This window comes from Mesocricetus auratus, unplaced genomic scaffold (assembly GCF_017639785.1).
Source record: "Mesocricetus auratus isolate SY011 unplaced genomic scaffold, BCM_Maur_2.0 Super-Scaffold_100004, whole genome shotgun sequence".
NCBI classification, from domain to species: domain Eukaryota; kingdom Metazoa; phylum Chordata; class Mammalia; order Rodentia; family Cricetidae; genus Mesocricetus; species Mesocricetus auratus.
Genome location: NW_024429189.1, coordinates 76,397,795 through 76,415,747, shown reverse-complemented (window position 1 = coordinate 76,415,747; position 17,953 = coordinate 76,397,795). Strand labels below are relative to the sequence as shown.

The 17,953-nt window shown below is 34.8% G+C and overlaps 1 protein-coding gene across 1 annotated transcript in view; it reads right to left on the bottom strand.

Annotated features, from left to right (window-relative positions):
• Kif18a (kinesin family member 18A) overlaps positions 1-17,953 on the bottom strand; it is a 53,798-nt gene that overhangs the window by 17,260 nt on the left and 18,585 nt on the right. Inside the window, exons 8-13 of the mRNA XM_013119898.3 lie at positions 17,157-17,231; positions 16,836-16,948; positions 13,506-13,668; positions 9,486-9,650; positions 5,407-5,528; positions 3,756-3,991 (exon numbers count right to left, since the gene is read on the bottom strand). Of these exons, the coding sequence (XP_012975352.1) occupies positions 3,756-3,991; positions 5,407-5,528; positions 9,486-9,650; positions 13,506-13,668; positions 16,836-16,948; positions 17,157-17,231 (874 nt within the window). The remainder of the gene's footprint in view (positions 1-3,755; positions 3,992-5,406; positions 5,529-9,485; positions 9,651-13,505; positions 13,669-16,835; positions 16,949-17,156; positions 17,232-17,953) is intronic.

Sequence of the window (17,953 nt, the reverse complement as noted above, 5' to 3'; positions counted from 1 at the left end):
CTGGGACATCCAGTCTCAAAAAAAGTCCCAACAACAAATCAACAGTAAACACCCCTCCCCAAAAGAAGCAAACAAGTGGTGATGTGGAGGTTTGTCAGTGGTAGAATAATTGCCTAGATGTTCAGAGCCCTGGGTTAAAACAGTACTGAAAACCAAACCAAACACACAGAAATAGAAGGTAAGGTGCTATGAAAGTATCTATACAATAGGGCAAATTTGTTGTGCTATTGTGGCTACATATTATTAACTTCAGTAAAGAAAGTATCAATTGTGAACAAAATATTACAATCAATATAATTTTCCAAGTACTTAAGAATTACTACAGTGGTTTAAGATTAATCCTGCAGTTTGAGTTAAGTCAACAAAAACACTTTGATGTTTTTGTCTGTGGAAAAGAGCAGAAAACATGATTCCTACTTGGTTTTACTCTCTCAGCATCCACATATACCAAAAGTAAAAAACAAAACAATGCAAAGGATCTTTACAGACATATTATGGTTGCATGTGAATAAGCAAACACCATCGTACTGTAGTTGGAGAGCAAGAGGCAAATGCAATGTATTTAGGACCACAAATACAACTTCTGTTTATTGGTGATGACTAAAAGTGGGAAAAATACAGAATATTTATCTATAAATATTTCTGTTTCTGGCTATTTGTCATTTGAAGATTGTAAAGATCATGTTTTTTACACATAGCCTTGTAGGCACACAATTCTGGGGTTGATCTAAACTGACAGAGGAATGCATTCAGTAAGAGCATCTGCATCGTAATAGACAGGCTTCTACTGGTATTTTTCCTTTTATTGTACTTTAAGATCAAACCATGAACACAGGGGACAAAAACAAACCAAGAGAAAGGTTAGAGACAGAAATACTACAACTATGAGTTTCCAGATGGGTAATGAGGAGGTCTTGATTTTCATTTAATGTCAAAATTTTATCAATTCCATAAATAAAACTTATTCGTCATTACCCTCAGTTCTCTGTGAGTGAGCTTTCTATTTTCAGACCCAAGACAGGTATACACTTGATAGACACACAAACATAAAGATTTAAAGTTATATATCTAATCCTAAAGTTTAAAGTACTGACATTGGTACTGACATTTTAATAATGAAATAAATTATTTTCTAAATAAGAAACAATGTTTATTAATACAGAGCAAAAATTTAAGAGTAGTCTGTATAATAAAAAATATAAAGTATCTACAAATTGCCATGCATGGTAGTGCATATCCTAAATTTCAGGAGAGTAAAGATTTCATAAAATTTTTTTTCATGTTCCTACTTATTATATGTAAAATAACGGTACCATTCAAATACATAGAAACAACTGACTTCTCAAAAAAATATTTTATTAGATTAAATCAATTAGGAGAAGATTGAAAGAAAAAAATATACATTTAGTGGATGGAAATGATTCCAAAAGCATTGAGAAAAAAAATCAAGTAAAATTTTAGTACCCAAAAGGACATCTTGACACCTTAAAGTTAAGGGCAAGGGATGAAATACAGGGAAAAGCTAATAACCCATGGTTGTCTCACCGAGTTCTACAGCTTTAAATATTATGTAAATGTTATCAATCATCAAAGCTATAGTTCATCATTTAAGACCTCTCTCCAGATTTTCAGATTCTTAACTGCCTACAATGATGTCTTTAGTTTGGAGATATTGTAAGACGAATTTAACAAGCCCCAAACTAAATTTCTATATATAAACTACTCTGAAAACCTATTCCAGGTGAAGTATTTTCCAATCCCTTTAACATAAACACATTCTTTCAAGTTCAAGTTCAAAAATCTTATGAGCCATACTATTTACTCAGGATGTAGAGGCAAAAGGATTTCAAGTTTGAGGTCAGCTTTGGCTTCAAGTTGCAGGCCAGTCTGAATTACAGTTAAGACCCTGTCTGAAAAAAAAAAAAAAAACCCTAACATCCTAACTAACAACAAAACTCTGACTAACTCAACAAACACCCGAGGATATATATTAGATGACACATCAATGCCAATCCAGATAGTAACAAATTCTAAAGGCACGTTTACTGTTCTGGTTTACATAAAGATGAAACATATACTTATATAAGTACTAGGTACAGGTACAGTATCCTTTATCCTAAATACTAGAGACCATAATTGTTCAGATAGTTTCTTGTTTATTTTGAAATATTTATGTAGACATATCTAACTTGAAGATACAAAATGAGCCAAAATCCAAAACTTCTGATTCACACATTGGCTCTCAGTTTCAGATTTGAGGCATCTGAGATTTTGAGGTATTGACACAAGAAATTTTTACTTTTTGAGACTCAAAATATTCAAAGTACTTAAACTGAAAAAAAAATTGTTTCTGTTTTCTAATCTAGTAAATCATTTTTTAGGAAAGCACAGATGCAAATATGCACAGATATAGTATGAATATAAAATTATCTCACACAGGTTCTTGTGTTAAACCAGCTATAGGTGCTGTTTTGGGAGGTTTGGGAAATTTTTGGAGGTTGGGCATCACTGTAAGAGTTGGGCACATAAATTTCAAGGTTATACTTGGCTCCCAGCCCCTTCCTCACACTCTGCTCTCTGTCTGCCAACTCCTCTACCATGTGTCCCTGTTCATAGTATGATCTGCCCAAGTGACCATGGACTGATTATTTTTTATCTATTTAAATTAGAAACAAGCTTGTTTTACCTGTCAATCCCAGTTCCCTCTCCCTCCCCTGCTCCCCTGTCCTACACTGACCCTCTATCCCATCCCCTTTCTGCTCCCCAGGGAGGATGAGGCCTTCCATGGCGGATCTTCAAAGTCTATCATATCATTTGGAGTAGGGCTTAGGTCCTCCCCCATGTGTCTAGGCTGATAGAGCAACCCTCTGTGGGGAATGGGCTCTCAAAGTCCAACCATGGACTGATTCTTTTGCAAAATATTTGATCTAAAGAAAACCTTTCTCAAGTATTTGGTCACAGCAATGCGAATTCCGAGTAACACATACAGGCATAATCTCCAATGCACTATCTAACGGAGCACTGATTAAATCACTGCAAATTTATTTTGTAGGCTTTCAAACGTTTAAATTTCTGACGTAGCCACACTTAAAATGTTTATAGAAAACTAAGGAACCGAGAAAACTTGCAGATCAAAATGTAATGTGCTAGCACTCATGTGAAACCTAACAAATAGCTAGGCTTACTCAATAAAAACATACTTGTGTAACAAACCTAGAGCTCAAGGGAAGATAGAATGTGCAAGTGAGAGAGAGCACATAGCAATGACCAGATTGGTAACATCAGTTGTATCAAAGACAGGGCATTCTGCTTGTTACTCCACATTGCTAGAAAGTGTCATTTTAAACCAAAATTTTATGTTAGCTTTGTAATGAAAATGTAACAATTTGTAGAAAAATGAGATAACTAATGTAGCAATAGGAAATTTTATAGTGTTAGTTGAGCTTAAGCTTAGATTATTATATATCATAGAATATAATATCATTTATTATTTAGTCTTTAATTGAATTTAAAATTTAACTAAGAATGAGAAATAAACATAACTACTAGTTATTCAGAACATCAGTAAACACATGCTGGTAGGTCCTGGGAGATTCTTGTTAATTAAAATTACTTAGAGGCTATCTTTCTTGTTAGCAGTCATCAAATAACTAGTCTATTAAAAAGGAAATCAACTGTTCTGTAGACTTGAATATAAATAATCTCCTTAGAAATAATGCTACCCCTTGCTGAAAAAAATAAAAAGTTGTACTTACAACAAGGAATAGACTCAACTGGTTCAAGCTGTGGGAAGGTCATAAGAAGAGAAATCCCTGGAAGATCATTTTGGTTTGAATGTTCGGTAGTTTGGTCAGCCCAAGCCACTACCTTCTTCCTTTCTACCAAATGCTCAATATCTTTGAAGTCAGAATCAAAAGCAGCGTTTGACGTGTTAGCTTCTTCTGACATGCAATACTTTTTCCTTAGGGCTGGAAGTAAAGCATTCAATACTCTGCAAACAGAAGATGACAAGAAAGGAGAAAGAAACGTTAAGCTTTAAACACACTATTGCAGTTCTTATATACAACAGGAAAAGTATTATATCCTTAAAATGCTTTTCTATGTTTTCTTTTATAATGTTACTTGGCAAATTCTCTTGTGAAGCCTGCAGCCAGTCTAGGTGAGGTTAAAATATCCTTTCCTAAAGACTATTTCTTTCCTTCTCTCCTTTAGTGCCCATGGAAACATCAATATCAAAATCTTTCACAATTCAAATCTGCTTTGTAAGAAAATGAAATTCCATCCAACATATGTTTAATACATTCAGTACAGAGCAAAGAGAATGCTGGATGGGAATTAGGAAAACCAGGCTCCATAATCCTAGTAGTTTCTGTGTGACCCTGGGGGTAGGGACCTGACTCAAAAATTGTCATTTTACAAGTCCCCAATCTCTCTCTGCCACTTTTTTGATCATGGTTCACCTACAGCTTCTTGATAGGCCAAGCCATTAGACTAAATTAAATACAACCACTGTGCTCATGAACCTTTAAAAATTGCTGTTACCAACACTGGGTTCACATAAGATTGGCAACAATCAACAGGAAGGGAGAGGGGCTCAAGGTGCTCTACCAGTTACTGCTAAATTACTGGTGAAAGAATTTGGGAAGGGGAAACCACTGTCTTCAGCTGTGTATCCATTGCTGAGCCCAGTAGACTTCCATGGATAGCTCCAAACCAATGATCATACAGATGGGTCTGGTTAAACTTGCTGGGTAACCAAACCAAACCAAAATCAAACAAAGAAACCACACACCCTACAAATACACAAAGGTGGAAAGGTGATCTATAGGGAGGAAGCAGCATTGAGATGGGAGAGGGTGGAGATGAGAGGGAATGGTCAGCATGTTTTATGTACATGTGTGAAAATTTCAAGGAAAATTACTCAATTCACAAAGATTATAAAATAATCAAGGCACCTGATACTCATTAAGAGCTAGTAATACTAATGAGATCTGAGTAGTAATACTAATGAGATCTGAGTACATGGACTTTTTTGGTTGGATGCATATCTCCTGTGACTACAGAAGTATGGTCTTGCAAACAGGATATGTCTCCTGGTCTGAGCTTAGAGTTTGGCAAGGTGCGGGTTGAGGCTCATTAGACTGGGACCCAGATTCAATTGAAGACTGGGTAAAAATTTTTTTAACACAAAACCAAAATCTTAAAAGAAGAAAATTAATTTAAAAACTACAAAGTATTCTAAAAAATTAGCTATTAGTAAAGAACAAAGTCCTTCACATCTTAATGTTTTCTTCCTGTGGGTTTACTGAAGCTGACAAACAATTCACATTAATGAATCCCTTATCAGAAAAACTTCAATTTCCTGCAGCAGTAAAATTGATAGACTGCCCAATGCTGTGTACTTACGCCTCAGTCTGACTGTGCTGCTGCTCTTGGAGACAAGCTAGAGCCTTCATGTATGCCATTTGTGTTTTCAGGTCTTTGGTCTGGAGGTGAAATTGGTGACAATGAAGATCTTTATTTAGTACCTAGGGACAACAATGAACAATGTGTTTTAGATTTTTTAAAAAACTTAGGTTAATTTTAATATAACATTTCATGTGGACACTAAGTTTTTACTTTTTACTATATAAAAACCACATTGAGAAATTTAGACAATAAGAAACCTTATTGTCTAAATGAGTTTAGTTTGTGTCAAGCTGAACATGAAACTAGGCAAGTTCTAGGCATACGTAGTCTAGAACTCACCAGCAAGGTGAGAGTTTAAATTTCTTCAAAACATGAATATTAGGCGCCTGGAAAAGGGTATATTATGATGACAGCTTCTCTGTTGATCCAATTTGTTCACAATATTGTGAAAATAGTCATACCAAAGTTTTCATTTAAATGTTACTACCAAAAGAGGCATTCCTTGATTACTACTTCTAAAGATGGATAATCCCTGTCTTCCAACAATTTGGTAGCACTGACCAAAAAGAGATTCATTCAAGGATAAACTATGATCAAGTTAGTTCAGTCCACAGACCAGTGTTGAGATGCATGCTATATAATTCTCTCTCTCACCTCTTAACTTTTCTTACAAGCATCATCCCAGGAAAAAATTCTTGAATATTCCCATTTTTCTCTATGCTCTTCTGTCTGGGGCCCTACGGCCAGCTACCCTCTAATTTACCAGTTATAATTTACTCGTTTTTCCTGAAATTCATTAATCATAATACAAAAAATATCAGCTCAGAGGGGACAGAGATTATGAAAATACCAGCAGTTTTAGCATGTTTAAAAGTACATTTCTGGGCTGGGTGTTGGTAGCACACGACTTTAGCCCTAGCACTCGGGAAGCAGAAGCAGGAGGATCTCTGTGAGTTCGAGGCCAGCCTGGTCTACAGAGGGAGTTCCAGGACAGCCTCCAAAACAATACAGAGAAACCCTGTCTCAAAAAAAAAAAAAAAAAAACCAAACAAACAACAACAACAAAAACAGAAAACAAAAGTGCATTTCTGGAGACATTTGGATCAGTAAGCTAACAATCAAACAATAGAACAATGCCTGGATTTTCTTCTAGCAAAACAATTTGATATTCCAGTTTGATTTTTTTTAAATATTCTTTTCTAGTCTACAGTTGAACATGGATTGTCTAAAGTACAGATTTAGATTTGGGGGTGGGGAGGTTGGGGTTATTCTTATGATTATCAGTTTATTATGTTCAAGACCAATGTAAGAAACAAAAAGTATTAACATTTCAGTAATGACAAAGGCTCCTTATCAGGTTTGTTAAAATAAAATACTTCTTATACCAGTGCTAAGTAGGGACTTAGACAAAGAATTGTTCCTTTGAGATTCAAGAAAATGTAGTGCAGGCTTGCCCATAGGTGAATCTGCTGGGGGCATTTTCTCAATTGAGATTTTCTCTTTAAAAATGATTTTAGTTTGCATCAAACTGACATAAAACTAGCCAACACAATTCATTTACATAATTCACCTTTATACTTCAAGAAATATATCTTGTATTTTGGATAAAAACTCTTTTTATGGAACCAGGATATGTCTAGAGGATTGACCTATGAGTCATTTGATTTTTAGTGATATGCTCAGTCTTGAAACAAATGTCAGCTCAAGCCAAATACATGGCCTTTATGGAGATCAGTTTACTTGACTAAAGTGTGAGAGCTGAACTGATTCATCTTACAGGATCTCCTTATAGTTTTTCACCTAGAAAATCAAGTAAGTGTACAAACATGTTTTCCAAACAGTTGCAACTGTTTTCCTAACAAAACAACAAAGAAAACAATAAATGCCATATCTTCCTTACCTCTTATCCTGCAACCACTCTTCCTACCCAATCAATCACACATCCTGGGTTTATTGTAAGATTGACATTTTAGTGTGTTCTTGTCTCAGTAGACCAATGATCACACCAGAAGAGAAGATCACAAGTACAACAAGTGCAAGTCAGCTAATAACAACTGAAGTAGAGAGTACAATGGTAGGTAATAGCCAACTTTAGACACATGAGGTGCCGGATGGTGCCAGGCTTGGTCAGTCATCATAGCTTACAGTAGGGGCAGGGCACTGAAGTTTTAGTTTGGTTGTAGTAGAGAAAAACATTAAGGCCAACTGCTGTAGTATGATAATGGTGGTGGTAGTAGGGTGTGGTGTGGAAGTCTGAACTATGACTGTGCTACTGCTAGATAAAGACACGGGATCAAAAAATAGAAATATAGGAAGGTATAGTGAAAACAGCATTCATTGCAAATTCATAAAAGAGTAGTAGTATTTGTCATGAGTTTCAGGAACTTGGGTTAAGTCTCCCCGTGAAGTCACCTCACGTGTTGTTAATACGGGAAATAAGTACTTATGACTAGATAATTGTCTCAGCTGTGAAACATCTTATATAAACAGAACTAAGGAGTTGGGTGTTACAACTAAAAAGTGTCCTGTTTCTTGTGTTATCTGTAAGGAAATATATAAAAGGCTAAAAGTAATGGCTTAGCATCTGGTATACAAAAATACCGCTGCAAGTGTTTTAGGATAGGAAGAGTTAGGTAGATACCTTTAAGACCAGACATATAGAGACAAAGGCAGGTGAATATCTATGAATTCTAGTCCAGCCTGGTCCTCATACTGAGTTCCATGTCAGGCAAGGGTAACATAGATCTCTTAACAAACAAAAATTCTAGATTATTTGAAAAACTGTATGTGAGTATATTAAAAAACTAAATTCTTAACAACTCAAATTATATTAACTTTATAAAAATTACAAAGTTAAAAAAGGCAAGCAATATGTTAAAACTACAAATACTTGAAGCTCATTTTTAAATGAATGTATCAAGGTTAAAACTTCTTAAGCAGTTGGTGCACTCCTACATGGGGCTGTGCACCTGAATGTGGGCACTTAGAATAATATAGTCACAGTAAGAGGTTTTTTACTCACAACGACCAAAAATTAATTCAACATCAAATGTGGAAATAGGAAGACATATTTCTGGCTATATACCCTCATATCAAATCACAACTTCATTGTAAAATCAGTTCTTATTACATAGCACTCTGCATGGGGTAATGCCAATGAAAGCTGTCTGAAACACCCTGGCTCTCATTCAAGACTTACTGCACGTCAAGAATGGTAGTGTTTTTACTATTCATACAAAGGTTTCTATTCTATAGAAACACAATGGCTTACTTAAGGAAAATAAAGACCTTCTTATTGTTGCTCCTCAGCATCTAAGTATCAAATTTTTACAAACCACTATTTGAGATCTTGTTTGAGTTTCATAAAACATCATTAAGTGACTTTTGCCTCACTGTGATAATGAAATAATTTCCAATCATTCCTAAAATGGCACTAAGTAAACCTCTACCATTTTGTACTATGCATTATAAAAAGGTGACATTCTTGCTATTTCAGAACATAAAAACCCCTGATAAATTCTGAAAAGTTGCCATATTAAGAAGACCATTTTACTTCATTAGTACTCCAACTTGCTTTTGCCTTTAATAAATGGTAAACATACACACACATTGTCGCTCCCCAAAGAACTACTGCTTTAAAATAAATTCCTTTATTATTTATAATAATATATAAACTCTTGATCTGTATATCTACTACATACTTACATATTCATGATCACAGAACAATTGCTAAGGTAAAAAGCAGTTGTGAGTAGAAAAGTTAGAGGCCTAGATGAGGAAGCCCCAACTATTTGAAACAGAATTGCTTAATTCTAACTTAAAAGTTACTTCATGAAGGACAGTTACTTAAAAAACACTTAAAAATAAATTGACCCTTCTGCAAGCAGAAACCACAAACCAATTAGGTAATTAGTAAGCTGAGGATATAGTTAATAAAAACAGTAAAGTGAACTAATTAAGTCTCAGAAAAATAGGGAACAGTTGCCATATGAAAGATATTTATGCAACAAGAAATGTAAGAAATTTAAGGAGCTCAGTTTTTAAGATTAAATCTGAACACACATACATATTCGTACCTCTGGGATGTTACCATTTTGACCTAAGAGTCTCATTTCACTTTCCACTCGATGAAGCCAATTAGTATTCTCATCAAACTGTTTCAACACCTCTTCCTTCTTTTCCTCTAGGAAACGGGTAACAGTTTTCAACCTTTGAAGCCTGTGATCTCGTTTGCAAGTGGCCTGAAACGCAACATTGTATTTAATAATATAGCTAACTTTATATTTGATGTGTACAACACCCAAAGCCATACATTTTCCTATGTTGGTATAGTACATATGTTAAGCAATGCTGCTATTTATTGCCCTATTAAAATATAATAGCAAAATAGGAAATCAGTTGTGAGTTATTTAATAAAATTACATCTTGGGATTTTATGGCTTTAAGGAACAGTGGTCAAATGGAAAACTGTAAAAATTTTTGCATGATACATTTGTAAAGTTCATATAAGGATAGATAAATTCCATGATTTCCCTACTCAAAAAAGCATGTACACTCTGTTCTTCTTTCAATCTGAAAGACATGAAGAAAGAAAAACAGTTCTACTGATTTGTCTTTTCTAAATGACAGAGAAAAAAATTATCAGAACATTTATCAATACCTAACCTTGCCTATAGTCAGGCTGAGTACCATAATGGTCACTCTACATCTTCATGAGTATATTTGGTCAGATTTGGTCTTCTGATTTTTTTTTTAATCCCAAAAGCTGTCATGGGAACCATGGGTCAGAATAGCTTGGTTTTGATAATTTGCCAACGGACACTGAACTAAATAATTACCATGTATACCTGAAACAATCAGTCTTCAGATACTAGGACACTTGCAGAGCACAGGCATCAACAAATGGAGGACAGAGCTGTGCGCTGTGTGTACTAGGGAAGACCCTGTCCTCCTTAGGTAATAAATCATTACTTTTGTTGTTTCTAAAAATTAATTAATATATACAGGTATGTAACATAAGGAACAAAGAGCATTTTCATGTTGGTGGAGGATATTAGCTTGTAAATATTTAGGGTTAAGTCAGTGTAGGTGCCATTAAGCTATAGATTCTAGATATTTATACACTTCCCTTCCCTTCAGGGAAAACAAGGTGTTCAAGGAAAAAAGACTCACAGGAGACTAGAGTCAAACGATCAGGGACAGTGGTTGACAAGCATTGCCATTCTTGTCAAGGTTCTTAGCTCTTTATTGTCATTTAACTAGTTATATCCTAAATCATTTTTTTCTCATGGCAAGACCTTAGCAAAACCAAACAAAATACCTGTCTTCTCCCAAAAGGGGAAGGATGGAAAACAAAATGCTAACATAAGAAATGCTACAATGTAAAGGTTTTCTAACTTTGGTGCAAACTTAAAGGCACCCGTAATTTCCATATGAAAATGACTGGGTCTTTTCAGAGGATTTATTGGGTCAAAATAATGTTTAAAAAGACTTATTTATTTGAATGTGTATGAGTGTTTTGCTTGGACATAAGAACATATACTATGCGTATTCCTGATGCTGACAGAGACCAGAACAGGCCACAAGATCACCAGGAACTAGAGTTACAGATGGCTGTCAACCATCACATGGGTGCTAGACTGAACCCAAGTTCTCTGCATGACTGACAAGTGCTCTTAACAACTGAGTCATTTCTCCAGTCAGTTTTTTAAATGGTACATCAGAGTAAGAGTGTTGCCAGAGCTAACAGAGGTGTATGGTCACTATGGATTATCACAGAAGCAGATAAGAGAATGTAACTAACTGTTGTGCAGACAGCATAGAGTTGGAAGGATTAAAACAACACTATTGCTCTCCCAAGCTGTCTTTTGTTTTATAAAATAATCAGTTATCTTCATAAAACTATTTAAGAAAACATGTATTTCTGTAAATTGAATTAGCAATATCTAACACAGTATTGGTGGACAGAGTTTCTATAAACAAAGGTCTATGAGATAGTTTAAATGGTAGCAAAAGGTCCTAATTTTGAAGCTTAGCGAGTGCTACAGCAGGAAATGGGGGATGAGACATTTTGACTTTCTTCCTCTATTCAGAAAGTGTGAAAACCTAGGCAAGTCAATCTCAATGGGTCTTCAGTCACTTTATCTTCTGAAAAATGAAAAGAAAGGGGTTATCCCTGTTACTTTGTCTTAACATCCCAAAAATGTGGGCAAGAAGTGGTCTATGGATGTGAAGACAATATTTAACACCAGAATGGCTCTAGCTAAAGACTCAAAAAGGACAATTTTGAGTTTTGACTTTTTCTTTTTTTTTTGGTTTTTCGAGACAGGGTTTCTCTGTGGCTTTGGAGGCTGTCCTTGAACTCGCTCTGTAGATCAGGCTGGCCTTGAATTCACAGAGATACGCCTGTCTCTGCCTCCCAAGTGCAGGGATTAAAGGCGTGTGCCACCACTGCCCGGCCTGACTTTTGACTTGCTCATCAAATATATTCCTTATGTTGACCTACGAGAGCAGTTCACAACCTTTTTCATGCTGTGAGTCTTTAACACAGTCCCTCATGTTATTGTGAGCCCCCAAACCACAAAATTATTTTTGTTGTTACTTCCTGACTGTAATTTCTTTACTTTTATGAATCATAATGTTAATATCTGTGCTTTCCAGAGACCAAAAGGTTGAGAACTAAGATAAAAAACTTTGGGAAAGTTCTCAGAATGTTTCCAGATTGGTTTAACTGAGGAAGTAAAATCTATCCTAAAAGTGGAGGCACCAATTCAAGTGCTGGGTTCTGGACTGAAAAAAAGGAGAAAACAGACATCTTGTCCACACATTATCTATGTTATATATGGCTTAAATTTCTTAGATCTGTTTTCCAGTTTTGAAATAAGGATTTCTGTAGTATCTAACATGCAAAAAAGCAGAACTAAAGCACAGTTCCAGCATTAGCATACTAGAGCTGAAATCATGGTGCGGCTACCTATGGTCATGTACTACTACAAAATGGCTTACCCGGCAACTTGCTTAGAAAGGAGAATATTAAATACCTCATGGAGTTTTTTGACAATGAAGTGAACTAACATACGCAAACTGCCTAAACATTGCCTGGTACTGTATGATAACATGAGATTTTAGTTCTAGTGAATAAACCCTTTAATATCTGAAAATTTCATTTGCTTTCATGTTGTGACCACCACATTCATGTATTCCTTATTGATAGTGTCTTTTTTTTGTCTTTGTTCTTTTTTGAAGACTATTCATTTTTACAGCTCCCACTAGATTACTCTAGTGTCTACATTCTTGGGGTTGTTTTCTGTCTTAAATGTTAAGGGTGCTGACTCTTATCTATGGTGAATGTAAGAGATAGAATTGAAGGTTTATATTCCAGAGTAGTTTTACATTGCTTTTGCTAGGTTTCCTAGAGTTAGCATTAGTTTGATGCCATTTTTCTTGTCAACTTTAGATATTTCCTAAGTAAAATACATATTTGTTAAAGCTTAGACTATACAATTTGGAATACACACCATTAATAATTCTTCAGATCAGACAAATTTTCTTACCCCTTGATTTTTTCCCCTGATATATCTCTTTCTCCCACAGCATGAAGGTGTAGATTTCTGAACTTTCTAGCTATATCTGAAGGTTCTTGTTTTTAAGACATTGCATTGTTAATGGTTCAAACCAAAGGTAGAGCGGTGAAAGCAGTTTGTGTAGGTGAAGAGGAGCATAATTCACCATTGTATTTAGAAACAACAGCACAAAATACCAGAAGTTAGTTAGCTCTTTATTAGGTTCATTCAGTAATGCCTAGAAAGAACATTGATCAAGTACTCGTTTCTGAATATTAACCAAAAAAATCTCCTCTTGGACTAATTTATAAGTGTCACCCGAATCTGAACAGGCTGCCTCTCCTGTCCCTAAGGACTCACAGGTTCTCAAAAGAAGAACAAGTGCAATTAAACATTTGCTTTTCAAAGTTTCCTCTGATTCCCATAGTATTTCCAAGTTTTTCAGAGAATAGGTGAGTAAGAAACGGTGCTTATTAAATTTCTAGAATTAGATTTCCATGTTTTCTGAAGTTTAGGCATAAAGTAGTTAAATACCTTTTCTACTTTGTCTTCTGAACATATCATCTGTATTTGCTGATGGCACTGTTGTTGATAGAATGACTTGAGTTCATTTTCTTTAAGCAACATTTCTAACTTCAGATATTCTTGCCTGATTCCTTCTCGATTCTGGAACAAGCATTTCAGAATTTCTTGAAATCTACCAAAAATAAAACATACCATTATATTCCATTAAAATTGTACTATCTAATAGCTTACTGAAATGACACATATCACTCAGACTGTACTTGGTGATAAATAGCAGTAGGTCAAAACAACTTTCTCCTACCATAAAAGTGCTTAGAAGGGAGTATCAACTTTATTTTTAGTATTGTAGGTTTCTTTCTGCTGCAAAGAAAAGCATATTACTTAAATATTTTGGTGTCATTAGGTATCTGATATTAGTAATATGCTATATTTTATCATACATAGTCTTACTGTGTAGCAAAAATACAAAAGAAGATAACCTGGATCTGTACTATGACAATTCTCACAGTCCCATTAGCAAGAGCATTATTTGCTGTTTGGTGTTGGCTTACTGTGAAGAAAAAGCAATGGGAGGTATTATCATATGTTATCTCCATGGCCCCCTAGGGAAAATGAAAGAACCAGTTTTAGCCTCAATAATTATTATAGTGAAAATACACCATAAGGTTAGGTACCCCCTACAGCTTGGCAAAAAGTCAACTGACACTGGCAGGACCCAAAACATCCAAGTTAATAATGTGGCAAACCTAGAAATGTGGTTGTGGTTTCCTTTTCCAAAGGGCAAAATAAAGAATCAAACTTGTGGAGTTTATTAGACCCCAAGGAGTCAATGATTCAAAAGTGAATAAATCCTATGAAAAATTGAGGAAATGCATAGTTTAACAACTTCTAGGACAAACAGAACACTGGTCGCAACAATATTTTAGTTTTATAAACAATCTCACACAGGCAAAATTATCTAATAAAATTAACTACAAAGCCTTTAAAATAAAATTACATCTGTGTATTTAAAAACAAATGTTCTTTGGGCAGTTTTGGAAATATTTATAAGGATTTGTGGTAAAGGTACTGCTAATTTATACCAGTAGTTCTTAATGAAACTCTTCCCGGAATGAAGATAAACCACAAGACATGGACTTAACTGCAGTTTTGTCCAGCTGATGACTATTTCATAGGAAGCACATGCAGATATTGTGATTTCACTATACCGTATTACACCAATGCCAGTGCCAGTAAAATGAACTGATAAGTTATCTTTAGGTTATACACCAAGACAATATCTTAACTTTTTGATACAAAGACAAAATTGAACTGTCAAATTTGTAATTTTGGGGTCTAAACACTTTATTTGGTGCTTACTGTTTACTAAGGAAAGAAAGTAATCATTATAAAGGGTTTCAAGGTAGCATATTAAAAAAAAAAACCAAAAACCAAAACAAACAAACAAAAAACAGAAATAAATCTTAAGAGAATGAGTAGTAAGCATTTTCTTGTCATTCAGAACATTTAAACTAACTAGAAACAAAATGGTTCACTAATTAAGACACAAGACCATACCACTTCCTTGGTATAATCACAGTAGAATTTTTTATTTTTATTTTTTTTGGTTTTTACGAGACAGGGTTTTTCTGTATTGTTTTGGAGGCTATCGGTCCAGCCTGGCCTCAAACTCACAGAGAACCGCCTGCCTCTGCCTCCCGAGTGCTGGGATTAAAGGTGTGCGCCACCACCGCCCAGCTAGTCACAGTAGAATTTTTACAACTGTTGCTCATAAAACAAAGAAAGAAGGAAAGAAAGAAAGAAGTGTTTTCTTTTTATGGTTCCTGGAGTCAGAAAATAGTGCATATTTTCCCACTGTCTTCAGAAAATGCACAAAAATGTTACTGAAGTTTTATGGAAACCAAAATTTTGGAAGGATAACAACTGCCTATGCTGCAGAAGAATCCAATGCCTGGCTTCCCTGGACAACTGTACCCATATGCACATAAGTACATACACACAGACACCTCCACCACAAATACAGTTAAAAATCTTAGAAAGAGAGAGAGTTGAATGATTAAGGTCATCAACTCCAAAAATGTTTCCTGATTTGTAAGTCTACCCTCCTTCCTCACCTATAACTGTAGCATCGGGAACTGAACCTAGGGTCTTACATGGTAGGCAAGCACTCTCTCAGGAGCTATATCACCATAACTGTGTCTATACTTTCAATTTTGAGATACTATCATCCTAAGTTCCCCAGTTTTGACTTGAAACTGCAATCCTCTGCCTCAGAACCCAAAGTATCTGGGACTACAATTTAATTGGCAAAGTATACATGGTTAATGTTGATAAATTTATAAAAGTAACCATTCCAACTCTTGAAAATTGGTAGTTTAATATCCAAGAAACCTGTATTGTATTAGCATTACTGTCATGTTCAACTAACAAAATTAGGTATTAACTAGAGCATTACACCAGAGTAGAAGTTTTCTTTGATAGGAATAAATGAGGCTGGGAGATGGCAGCACACACCCAACTCCGGAGGCAGAGGCAGGTTTTGCATTCAAGGCCAGCCTAGTCTACAAAGCAAGTTCTAGGATAACCAGGATTATACAGAGTTGCCTCAATAAACAAACAAACAAACGAGGAACAAGCAAACACTTATGTATTTTCTAAGATAAGAAAATTTTCATGAAATTAAAAATTGACATCTCAAATAAAATAATAACAATTTAATATTGTAATGGGTTACTTGGAAGTAAACAATTTCAATATAAGGGAAAAACAAGTATACTTAGTCCCTTGCACTTTAACAGCACACAGGGAAACCTAATGAAATACGCAAAACTGACTTGTCATCAACAGAAATAACCGTCAGGATTATATGTGATGTTTGCAAAATAGTACAGTGTGAAAATACAGGACAAAGCCTTCTACTTCTGGGCCAGTTAAGATGGCTGTAAATAAAATTTAGAGAGAAAAACAAAATGATAGCAGTCAATAACTGTATTCAAAAGGACTTTTCTCTATCAATTACGAAAAGTTCACAAGTTTACTCATAGAGAAAACAGACCAAGAAATACAAATTGAGGGGTGGAAGAGAGATAGTGGGTTAACTTGGACAGCAAATAGTATTCTATCATTCTATATCACTGCAGAGCTCACTCAGATAATAATTTAAAATTAGTAAGTGAATTAGTAGTTTCAAATACAAAGAACAAACAAGTGAATTTTCAGAATTCAAGTGAGTGTGTATATGTAGCTAAGCTATACATATATGATACATAATAAAGTGATGATTAATACAGTAAGACCATATTTTATAACTATACATTTCAAGAGTTTTAATAGTTTTACCTTTTAATTTCTTTGTCTTCAGTGTTTGAATGTACTGATTTTGCACTGTCATTTTTGTCAGTCAAGGCTTTCTGTTCTTCATAGGCTTTTAGTTTTTCTTTCAACATTAAAATCTAGCAGAGAAAACACTAATTAAAATACAAATCATATTATTTGTCTCCATTTTACATAGTCACAACAAAAGTTCAGTTATAAACAATAATCACATAAACCAGATTTCCACTACAGTAAGAAATGCATTAAAAGTTGAACAACAAATAAAGCATCCCTTAAGGGAAGAACTGCAGGTAATTATCATATCACTGAGAACAGTAGACATACCTCTGCTTTCTGCATATTACAGATCTTTACATATTGAGATATGTGACTATTGACATTAAGGACATTGCTCTTCAACTGCCAAAAGAGAAAAATTATGATTATAATTACATGGTTAAGACAGCACAAAGTGGCATTGTATCGCATAAATTTGACTCCACCAATTCTGAACTTTCAACAAGTATAATTAAGTGAGCATCGTGATTATTTATGATCATATTTAAAACTTGTGATGAGTATGTTGAGCATGTATATGAAATTATAAACAAATTGGCTTACTGCAAAAAATATGCTAAGTATTTATGCACAATAAAAATCGCCCATTTCCTTTGTTCAAGAAATTCTGAATTCTGCTTTATGCTTGAGTTCATATTAGTTTCTTATTACATTTCATATTATCTACAACAGTAAAACCCCATTGTCATTTATAAAGTAACGGGGATAAAAGTACATTTTCTTTAATATTATAGAAATTACTTATTTGAATTAGAATCAAGTATTAAAGTTCTTCATGCTTTGGCCCACATAGATATAAAATAGAGCATATAAAACAAAACTAGAAAACTTTACAACTGACAAGAAAAATGTGAGAAAACCTTTGCACACTCAAGTACATGGTCATTTCTCACAGGGTGTCATGCTGCCCATCTTCAGAGACTAAGACAAGGAAAGGGAGTGGTCAAGACGATCAGTAGCATAGCAACTTAACTGAGGTCTCTTCTAAACCGATGGCCTCGAATTAGAAAGCAGGTATGTTTTCACCTGTATTTTTCTAAAATTTCCCAAAATTGAGGCCAACA